This window comes from Pan paniscus, chromosome 8, assembly GCF_029289425.2.
Source record: "Pan paniscus chromosome 8, NHGRI_mPanPan1-v2.0_pri, whole genome shotgun sequence".
NCBI classification, from domain to species: domain Eukaryota; kingdom Metazoa; phylum Chordata; class Mammalia; order Primates; family Hominidae; genus Pan; species Pan paniscus.
Genome location: NC_073257.2, coordinates 127,171,323 through 127,183,437, shown reverse-complemented (window position 1 = coordinate 127,183,437; position 12,115 = coordinate 127,171,323). Strand labels below are relative to the sequence as shown.

The 12,115-nt window shown below is 37.7% G+C and overlaps 1 protein-coding gene across 6 annotated transcripts in view; it reads right to left on the bottom strand.

Moving 5' to 3' along the window:
• ATRNL1 (attractin like 1) overlaps positions 1 to 12,115 on the bottom strand; it is an 857,023-nt gene that overhangs the window by 641,361 nt on the left and 203,547 nt on the right. For all 6 annotated transcript variants that reach the window (XR_008619833.3, XM_034931565.3, XM_034931566.4 and 3 more), the window contains exons 16-17: positions 5,449 to 5,662; positions 3,656 to 3,844 (exon numbers count right to left, since the gene is read on the bottom strand). Coding sequence is in view for 5 of the 6 variants with exons in the window: in XM_034931565.3 (XP_034787456.1) it covers positions 3,656 to 3,844; positions 5,449 to 5,662 (403 nt within the window). In the remaining variant the exon portion in view is untranslated. The remainder of the gene's footprint in view (positions 1 to 3,655; positions 3,845 to 5,448; positions 5,663 to 12,115) is intronic.

Below are 12,115 nucleotides of genomic sequence, written 5' to 3'. Positions count from 1 at the left end.
CAGTATGTAATCTTTCATGTCTAGCTTCTTTCATTGAACAATAATGTTTGTCAAGAGACAAGCATGACTATTGAGGCAGGAGAAGGTGCGCATTGTCTCATTCCCCACAAGTCTTCAACTCTTGTATTCAACTCTCCTGGGCAGCTGGCCCCTAGTTTTGAAATGTTTTGCTATGCAAAAAGGCCATTTTATGCCTGCAACCACCACACTGCCGCACACTTCATCAGGTACAACACCCCCATTCCTTACCACAATCCCTAAAAAGGGATATCAACAGGGAGCTCAACTCATAATACATCCAACCATGTCCATCCCAGGCATACCTCTCCACTTCATGCCAAGAGCCTGAAGGAACAAATGAACACAACAGCTGCAGCTGGGATTCTAGCCTGCACTGTGTTACTGTTTTGCCTTAGCTCTTCAAGTAACAGTGGTGCCCACTATGGACCAAATACATATTTGACTGGACCACTGAGAGTGATGAAAGGCCTAGAAAGTCAGTAAGTCTCTACGTGCATTGCCTTACGCAGTGGCTACCTCTAAATGGGAAGATGACTCATCTGAGCAAGAAGGACTAATATCAACTGGGTGACCATGTTGTCCAAGGGCCATACACTTACAGGCTTCAACATAGTAGATTTACCACCAACAGGGATCTCAGAATTATGAAGTTACTGTGATAGAAGTTATTAAGAAATTATTTTAGGCAGATAGAGAAAAAAGGGGTCCTTGGAAAGTTTTCCTTTCTTTTTAAAACACCTCCAAAAGTGTTTCTTGCCTAACAGAAAAGTCCCAGCTCTTAGAGCCAAGCCAGCAACCTTTAGTATGCATATGCAAGCCATTAGAAACTGGGTCCACTCAACATGGCGATTCCCACCTCTGTCCTCTTGCCCTTGCCCCACATGTATTTGGGAACATGGCCGCCCCACATATCCCCATGTGTGTAGAACATCATGGTGCCCTGCATTTGCATATTAAAAGGCTAGGGTGGGAAGGCCAGTTTTTTTCCGAGGGCTACCTGAATGAATGCCTGGTCAAACCAATCCCCTAAGCTCTATGCAAATCAGACACCCCCTCCTCCAGCCTCTACATATACCTGCCTGGTATGCACCACACTTGGGGTTTCCTCTTTCGGCTGTGGAGTCCCCATCCCTCTGTCTCCGTAAGAGCGAACCTTCTGCCTTTTCTTTTCTTTCTTGCCTATTAAACTCTCTGCTCCTTAAAACCACTCCACATGTGTCCGTATTGTTTAATCTAATTCAACGTGAGACAAGAGCCCTGGTGTTCCTCCACTCATGGGAGCCATATCATTACTATAATTGCTAACTAGAATGGGTTGCCTCTCAGAGGAAAAACAAGAAAGCTCAAAAGGAGGGAAGGAAGAGTGGATGGGCAGAAAATAAATATTGCTGCTGGGATAGTTGTTTGTATTTTCATCAGTCAGGCTGCCAGTGGCTGCTCCTATGGAGGGACTGCAAGAAAGTCAATGATCTAATAAGAAAGTCCTGAAGATACTTATGAATGTTATAGAAACAAGCTGTGTTATGGCCTACACTCCTAGGAAAACTCCAAGTGGCTGTTTCCTGGAGAGAAAGGGTCAGAGGGAAACCAGTGGACTGATGCAAAAACCTAAAATGGACCTTTGACCTTTAAAAGTTTCAAATATGACAAAAGAAGAGAGATGATGATAGTGGAGAACTTAGGGCTGTTAGGAGAAAGGAATTAGAATCGGGATAAAGATCCCCTGGAGAGAATTCCTGTATAGAGAGGGAAACTGTTGCTTTCCCTATCTCATTGAATACATTTCAACCACAACATATTCCTGAGTTTAATAGATACATCAGACTCCAAGTGGCTGTTATTTTGTCTCCTTTGACTGAACTGTAACTACAGTTTCTTTGGAACCTGGATCAAACACACCAACATGTTAATTAGATTCAGTCATTTCAAATCCTGTTTACTGCAGGTTAAAGTATTGGAAGAAAAAAAAAATCCAAGGAGTCTTGCTCCTTTTTTCTTTGTGAGCTTCCTGGACACTCAGATGTTGAGAAGAAGGGAACTGAAAAAGAAGCAAAAGAACTTCTGATTTTATTTGTCTGTTTGGACTTTACCAAGTAACTGATATTTTGCTTTGTTCAAATCAAAACATCCTCAACGGACATAAACTTGGATACTGGCCGGGCGCGGTGGCTCACACTTGTAATCCCAGCACTTTGGGAGGCCGAGCTGGGTGGATCATGAGGTCAGGAGTTCGAGATCAGCCTGGCCAACAGTGAAACCCCATCTCTAAAAAAAGTACAAAAATTAGCTGGGCATGGTGGCACATGCCTGTTGTCCCAGCTACTTGGGAGGCTAAGGCAAGAGAATCACTTGAACCAGGGAGGTGGAGGTTGCAGTGAGCTGAAATTAGGCCACTGCACTCCAGCCTGGGCCACAGAGTGAGACTCCATCTCAAAAAAAAAAAAAAACAAACAAAAAACCTGGATACCATCTTTATCTCAGGTGATTCTGCAGCTTTCTATGGTGGTAGAATGGTAACTACTGGGCCCCTGAAAAGTATATTATTTTTAAAAAAAGGACATAAAGTCTGGATTAATTACAAGAGGGACAGATACCAATGAGTGGGATATGAATGAATGCAACCAACATTGAGAAACAGGTCATGAGAGCAGCAGGAGTAAGTAAAACTTTCTACTTTTTTGTTCCAAATCTGAACATACCAATTAATTCAGGTGAAAAGGCATATTTTTGATGAGTGTCAGTGTCAAAGAGTGGATTGTGGAAAGATAAACCATATTCTCTGCTATGAAGACGCTAGCTAAGATTGGCACTTTTTTCTCCCAAGCAGAAAGAGTTTCACATGGTCTTAAGTTCCTACAAGGCTAACAAGTGCTCCCAGTAGCATTATGCAATTCCCTTGGCAGCTATATTCTGATGCCATTTGTGTTTGTAAGCAAGGCCACTCTCACCACATAGTACCCAGTATTAAATATTCATTCAGGTGCAGCCTTATCCTATAGTCCTTAGAAAACATGAGAGATCAGCAAGGGGCAAAATCTTTCTCCTGAAGTATAACTCATAGCAAGCTCAGTACTGCCCTGCTGACATAACTCTATGTGGTTTCAAGACTGTGCATTCTACACTTGCAGCAGATATACCAACATTGATAAAATATTCTTGCCCCAAAATGCTTTCCTGAATCTAATCATGAGGGAAAAATTAGACAAATCCAAATTGAGAAACCTCCAAAACAATTGGTATAGGTTATTCAAAAATATCAAAGTCATATAAGGAAAAGATATGGGAATTGCACTAGATTAAAAGATACTAAAAAGGCTCACCAAAGCAATCTGTGATGTTTGAGGTGAACACTCTCATGAAGTGTTATACTGTCTGCGACATACACACAGTTCAGGGAAAAGAGGCTGTACATATGTGGCAATATGTTAATATTTAGGGTAAGATACTTAGTGGCATGCAAAATGATGATATAATAAAAATCAGAGGTTAACAGTACCAGTTGGTTTCAAAAGTAGCCGTAACAATATTTTTTCTCATTTTTTGAAACTTCTTCAAATATTTAATTCTTCTTTACATCACAGAAAAGTAATTTACGTTGCTCTGAAGTGAAAAGTCACTCTAGATAAATACTTACGGGAGCAGGTGGCAGTTTGCCACTCTAGACATTGTCCATATGGAAAAGAGATGATATAGGCATTAGAGTCAACACATCGTTTCGTACTGCTGCACCACATACACTCCATGCCATTGCTTGTACAGTTGGAACATGATGTCCTCAGAGAGCATGGCTTTTTGCACGGCCTCGCATTTTGATTTGGACTAACTGGAATAAATAAACAAATACAATAATTTCATTTTTAACTTCATGTTAACACAATTGTATGGGTTTTCTTTGCTTTGCTGTTCAGGGCATGTTTCAATTAAGCCAACTGTGGCATTATAATATGATGAGGTAGATAAAAACAAAGATGATATATCAATACTTCTTAAAATTTTTATTAAATTTGAAAATGTATAACTCATTTGAAATTTGTAATTCTTTACAAAGTATATAAAGTTGTATAATTTTAAGTATTATAAGCAGTAATGTAATCTATGACCTAGTTTGTATACCAGCACTGTTTATTTTCCCAGCCACAATTTTTCCCCAGCCACAATGTTTTCCATAGCATTCCACATCTTACAAAGTAAATGTCCCGTAAGTGAACATGTCTTTGATATAAACAAAGAATAAAAATACAGCTTATCATAAAATATTACACAAGATACACAAGATGCAATATTTATCACAGCCTTTAAGATGGCCATTATTTAAAAATAATAGGAAATAAATATTGGCAAGGATGGAGAGAAATTGAAACCTTTGTGCACTGCTGGTGGGAATGTGAAAAACAGAATTGCCACATTATTTTGTAATTCTGCTTCTGGCTATATATATATACCCCAAAGAAGTGAAAGCAAGAAGCTGAACAGGTATTCATACACCCACATTCATAGCAGCATTACTCACAATAGCAAAAAGGTAGAAGCAACGCAGTATCCATTGATAAATGAATGGATGAACAAAATGTAGTATTTACATTAAAAAGGAAGGAAATTCTCATATATCCTACAACTTGGTTAAACCCTAAAGACATTATGCTAAGGGAATAAGCCAGTCACAAAGCACATATACTGTATGATTCCACCATATGAGTTACCTGAAGTAGTAAATTCATAGAGACAGAAAGTAGAACAGTAGTTGCTAGGGATTGTAGGGGGTGGGGTGGAGGAAATGGAGAGTTATTGTTTAATGGGTACAGATTTTTAGTTTTGCAAAATGAAAAAGTTCTGGAGATAAATGGTGATGATGTTTGCACAACAGTGTCAAAGTATTTAATGCCATTGAATTGGCATTAAAATACATTTACAACGGTTAAAATGGTAAATTTTAAGTACATTTTACCATGATAAAAATATAAGATTTAAAAGAAAAGAACTCAATATTCCTTTCTTACTTAACAAAAATCCATTTCAGAAGATGTAACAAAAATGTTTCTTTTTACTTGATAACTGAAATATGTCTACAAGAGTAAAAGGAGTCCCAATTAGCCATTAACCTTAAAAGCAAATCTTCTTCCCAAACACTATCATGATAAAAGTAAAAGACATTAATGAATTAAGAATAGATTATTGTTATATTATAAGTAACTACAACCATATGTTCATAATCTCACTATTTGAACCAACAAAGTTTGCATAAAATAATAATATTATGTTATTTTCACAAGTTAATGCTGAGATCACTAATAGTAAGTGGGGAAGAATGTGTATAAAAATAAAATTTACATAAATATCATAGAATCAGACTACACCCTAGAAGGAAGGAATGAGAAGATGGGTGGGAAACATACTTTTAAAGGAATGCTAATTTACTGGACTACTTACCAACAGGTTTTTCACAGACAAGGCCATTTGCCATAGATGTACAAGGATTAGCTTTTAAGCCTGCCACTGCAGCCCTTTCCAGATATGCACAAAACCCAGAATCATTGGGTTCGCCAGGAAGCCACTGTAGTGTTGTGTTTGTAAAAGGAGACATGTCTTCCCATCCCCAATAGGATATATTGATCTTGCGCAAGCCTACCCAAGGTGATACTTTCTGTAAACAACAGGAAAAGGGGCATTCAAAGAAAGTTAGATGTAAAAATATGGCATATTCCTTAGCAAATAGTTCATTATCATTAAAAATTATATTTGAAAATATATAAAACTGCCTTTCTAATGAGTTTTAGTACTAAGAATAATTAACAATTATAGCATATTTTGGAGAATGATGTAGAATAGAACACTGTTTTTAAAACACAGGTTTTATATTTAGCTACATGATTGGAATAATTTATTTAGCCTTCATGAACCTCAGTTTACTCTTCTATAAAGTGGAGATATAATTATCTATCTGATAAGGCAGGATTATTTAAAAACTTAACATATTGTTATTGCTGCTGCTGCTTCTATTACTATTACTACTATCAATGTAATCAGTTATAGGATTAAGACTCTAAAGATAAATTGCCATTATCTGCATTGTGAAACTAGAAAATAAAATCAACAAACAATATATAGAGTCTGAGTGAAGACTTCATAACAAGACCTAGCAAAAAGACTTACAGAAGAATAACTGCCTCTCTCTTAGCTCAGACGTCTACAAATAAATCTGGACTTCTATATGATTTTTGGATAAATTTATGTCATATAATTTTATTAACAAAAAACAACAAAAGTAATAAAATCTGATGCTCGTGCCTAAAATTTAACTAAGATTGACAAATACTACATAACTATTCTTAATGCTGTAATATTTCAAAATTAACTTGAAATAAAAATCTTTACCATATTTATAACCTTAATATTACTCAATTTTAAAATGTTCTTCTTATATTTAAAAATGATATATTTATGATCCAAGTTACTAATCTTTACAATTTTTTTATATTATAAACATCTCTATTTTAATATATATGATAATAGATTTATTTTCCAAAATACTAAGCTACCAATATTATATTACAATGTGAAATGATGTCAAAACTCCACATTGTTCTTTTTTTTTTTAAACATTATGGAGTACCAGGATAGAGAAAAATGTTTCTCCACCTTAGACATTAACAACATAGAAATAAGATATTTATATCCAGTATTTATTCTAATTATGATGTGCATATGGTCCTAGAGATCTTAAAAGATAGCCACACCTAGAAATGTGTGCAGAGTACAAATACAATAAATTGCACATAGTAAACACTCAACAAATGTTTCTTGGATAAAATTTAAATATCTTATAAATTCTTGTTATGACAATAGATCTCATATTGCCCAAGTACTGTACACATAGTAGGTAATCAGTAAATTTTGCTAAACAAAATTCATTAGAATAAAAATTGTTATCTTCCATCATCAGCACAGTGCCTAAAACAAAGATGGTACTTAATAAATAATGTTTCTAATTATAAAAATACACATGCTGCTTCACATTGTGATCAGCATATATTTCATATATTATTCTGAAAAATATTTTAATAAGCAAAAACCTAAAACATTCTTACAGCTCTTGATAATAACAGCAGGAGTCAATTCAACATAGATATTTCAGAAGAACAACTGTGTTTCACATGACAGCAATTCTGCCTATATCCCTGAACTATCTATAGTCAAGACAAGTCATTTAAAATGAAATATTACTCCCTAACTCATCGTGATAAAAATCTGAGAGGAAGAGGAGGAAAACAGAAAAATGAAGCTGCTGATAAAACATTTAAAGTAACTATTACTCAGTAAATGAACTGGACAGGCAGTTCATTATCTTATGTAAGATAAATAACTATATTATGAAAATTTACTGCAGCACGCCATAAATCACTGTAACATTTCATTAGCCATTTCCGATAAGTAAATGATCATTTGACCCAAGATATCTCTATAAAGTGCATGAATTTGTCAATCTTTATTTGCCAAAAAAGGGTTATCTTCAGTTTATACAACTGTAATGACTCAGAATTCATTTTATATAAAGATATGCATAATTGAATGTCACCTTGCAGAAGTCTCCACCTTTGAAATCTTGCTGAAGTTCAGCTTTCTGATAAACCAAAACATTCTTCATTTACAGGGCATGCTAGTTAGCATCATATTCCTTAGCAAATGGAACTTTTGAATGTGTGATGAACTTATCAAGTCTAAGTTCATCACACATTCAAAATAATTATTAGTTCAATCATTATTATTTATAATAATAGGGAAGAAAAAGTGAACACTAACATAACAATCTTGAAATATGCAATCTCAAAAAAGCACACTTCAAGGTTATATTGTAAGAACTAAAAATAATATGTCTTAAGCAAGAAAGAAAACAACAGAGTTCTAATATCAAATATCAGTACTTTCTAAATATCAGGGAATTTGAATCTGCCAATAATAAGCTCTGCATAAGTGGTAGTGAGAACTAATTTTCACATGTTCATTGGTAATTGTCCCTTTTTATTTTTTTTTAAGACAGAGTCTCACTCTGTCGTCCAGGCTGGAGTGCACTGGCGCGATCTCGATCTTGGCTCACTGCAAGTTCCACCTCCTGGGTTCACGGCATTCTCCTGCCTCGGCCTCCTGAGTAGCTGGGACTACAGGCACCCGCCACCATGCCCAGCTAATTTTTTTGTATTTTTTTTAGTAGACACGGGGTTTCATCGTGTTAGCCAGGATGGTCTCGAACTTCTGACCTCGTGATCCGCCTGCCTCAGCCTCCCAAAGTGCTGGGATTACACGCGTCAGCCACCACGCCTGGACGGTAATTGTCCCTTATTTTTTGTAGTAAAAGAAATAAAGCTCCTGGCATCACAAGAATATAAACAGATTTTAACTTATGTTGTTTGTCCCATATGCTAAAAATAATACTTTACAAATACACCTTGTCACATTCTTCAAAAATATTATAAAACTGATAGGTCTCTCCTACATGCTACCTCATATATCCTCTAGCCATTAAGCTAGTAGCTCTCAAGACAAGTTAAGAGAAAAGACTTAGGCATTTCTCTGGCCTCTTTACCAATATTTTCATGTGCTGGCCAACTCCAAATCCTGTAAGACATAGCTAGGGCACTCCTCCAGGAAATTATTCTTAGGTCCACATTACTCGTTAGATGCCTACCCTTTATCTTCATATAGCACCCTGTGTGCATCTATCATTGCAATTATCACATTTCAGTAGAATTGTGTTTGTTTCTCTCCCCACTAAGCTCTTTGAGAACAGCAATTGTCTTTTGATCTCTGTAATCTCAGAAAGCAGTAGATTGCCAAGTACACTGAAAGTAATAAATGTATGCCAAATGAATAACTACTGGTCTATCCTTCACAGAAAAATAGCTACAGTTCACAGAAAAGTAGTTTCCTGAATCAACTGTTCATATAAATATGATTAGTATAGTTTTTCTTTACCCTATTAATCCCAGACATAAAAAAAAAACTTAAGGCCAAGAAGTACCATATTGCAATATCCACTTCAAAATATTTTAATATTTATAAAAGCCAAAGGATATAATTAATTCATCAGTTTTATTAATGGGGAAGAGGGCTTTGGCTGTACAGACAGAAACTGGGGGCAGAAATTAGATTATCCATTATTGATACTCATGAGAAATATACATGCTAATATTAATATATTTCATCACAAAAATTAGGGTTGGCAGTAACAGTGGACTGAGTGTCCATACAAAAATTTCAGGAGTGATGTCAGCAAGATGTCTGACTAGAGACACCTGGTGCTCATCCCTACCATAAGAGAGGATTGAGACAATGAATAAAGAGCTACGCTTTGACTGGAGTGTCGAAGGGAGAGTGTTGGAGTGCAGTGGGGGAGTGGAGATGCACCTGTGGTGAATGGAAGTCCAGAAAGGCAGCGTGGAGGCACCCAGCCTTTGCCCTGTCTTCTCCACCTGGATTGGATCTGTTTAGGATCAGCAGTGACTTTGTGTTATAGGGAATAGGTAAGGAGAAGATCCCCAACAGCCCCCATTGCTACCAAAAACACCTATAATCCTTACTACAGAAGAATCCCACAGTCCTTATAAGCTCTGAGCCCAGTTTAGAAGCTGCCAGGAATTCCCTCAGCTGCATTGCCCTCAATTAAGAATACAAGGTGTGCACTTCTCATTCCCTACTCAAGCCCTTGAGCCAAGATGCTGCAGCATGGTGCCATGTTGAGACCAGAGCCACCTCTGGAGTGTACCTTGCTCAAGTGTCCAGTAGCCTCTGCATTTCTCCAGTACTGCAGTTCATTTTCGTTCCACCAAGCCCACACAGGCGGCTGAATGCCACAACCCCAGCTGAATGGAGCCTAGGTCCAGGATTGGCTGTGACTCTGGTCCTACACAGCAGGGAAACCAATCCCCACCACTGCACTTCTGAGCCAAAGGAATGTTCTGGCAGTCCCACACAGGACAATGTGGTCCTTGAGCCAGCCGAGCCAGTCAAACCATTGCATGCCCTCCCCAAAGCAGGAGAGGCCCTTGAGACTCTGTGCAGCTAATACGCCCCTAGGCCAGAGGAGCGGCTACATGCCTGCACTCAGGGCCTGAGAAACAGCCACATTGCAACCTCTCCAGGCAGGCCCTTGGCCTGCCTAAAAGCCTTGCACTGGCAATCAGGGCCTAGAAACAGTTCCACAGGCTGCCACTGTTGGGCATGCCTCCATGCAATACAAGCAGCCATGAGTCCACATCCAGCACCTGAGAAACACCTCTACAGGCCACCCCTGGCAGGCACACCCACAGGCTCACCAGAAAGCCATATAAGCATATCCTGGGCCTGAGACACGACCCCATGAGGCACTCCCAGCAGATATTCCCCCAAGCCAGCCGAGCAGCAATGCACCTGCATCCTGGGATTAAGAAATAGCCCTGTGGGTTGTTCCTGGCAAGCAAGCCCCCAGGACAGCCAAGCAGCCTTCAACTTGTCTCCTGGGCCTGAAAAACAGTCCCAAAGGCCAACCCTGGAAAAAATCTTTCCAGGCCAACTGAGCAGCTATACACTCACATCTTAAGCTTGAAAACCAATCTCATAGGTTGTTCCTGACAGGCAAGCCCCCAGGTCAGCCAAGTGACTGCATGCCTATGCTCCAAGAGTGACAGTCCTATGGCCTCAACCCCAACAAGCCAGAATGCAAGTTGCCCTACCCACTGTGTGTACTCACATGCCCGTAATCTGAGAAACAGCAAGGTGAGCACACTCTCCAACAAAGCCACATCACCACTGCTACAAACTCTCTTTGCAAAGGCTACCAAGACACTTGAAAATGTCACTACTATGTCACTAATGTGGATTATAGCTGAAGAAACTACATGGAGACTACACTACTTCATCTACCTAGAACCAATACCAATACACCCCATTGAACTAATACCCCAAGACCCATTCATACTAATAATTCTTTCCATACAAAACCTACTCCATAAAATTGGAAGAATTTTATGTAGGAATTCCTACATAAAATGTAGGAATACATCAAACATGAAAAAGCAAAGAAAACATGATATCCCCAAAAGAAAACAATATTTCTCCACTAATAGAACCCAACATAAGTAAACATATGAAATATCAGAAAGAAAATTCAAAATAATCTTAAGGAACTTCAGTGAGATATAGGAGAATACAGATAGACAATTCAACAAAATAAGAAAAACAATTCATAATTTGAAAGAAAAATTCAACAACAGAGATATCAGAAAAAAAGAACAAAATAAATCCTAGATCTGAAGAATTCAATGAATAAAACTTTAAAAATGCAACAGAGAGCTTCAACCACAGACTTGACTAAGCAGAAAAAATAATTACTCTTTCTTCTTTTTTAACAGAGATGGGATCTTGCTATGTTGCCTAGGCTAGCCTCGATCTCCTGGACTTACAAGCGATCCTCCTACTTCAGTGTCCCAAGTAGCTAGGACTACAGGTTCACACCACCATGCCCAGCTAGAAGAATCACTGGACTTAAAAGCAAATAACACAGGTAACAAAAATAAAATAGAATACGGAGTGAGGAAGGCCTACAGCATTTACAAGAAACATTTAGTGAAAACCTATTTGTATTATAGGAACTACAAAAGAGAACAGAAGGGAACAGGTGTCTAGAAATATTTAATAAATCACTTGAAAACTTCCCAAGTCTTCAGAAAGAAATGGACATCCAGGTCGAAGAAGCTTAAAGAACACCAAATAGATTCAGCCTATACAGGTCCTCTACAATGCACACAATACTCAAATCATCAACGATCAAACAGAAAGAATTCTAAAAGCAGCAACAGAAAAGCATAAAGTCAGATATAGGAAAATCCCCATTTCAGCAATAGTGAATTTCTTAGCAGAAACCATAAAGGCCAAGAGGAATGGAATGATATATTCAAACTATTGAGAAGAAAACAAAAAAAACTGTCAACCACAAATATTATACCCAGAAAAGCTATCCTTCCGAAATTAAGGAGAAATAATATCTTCTACAGACAAAATCTAATGAAATTAATCACCAATAGACTAGCCTTACAATAAATGCTCAAAGGAGCCTAACATCTAG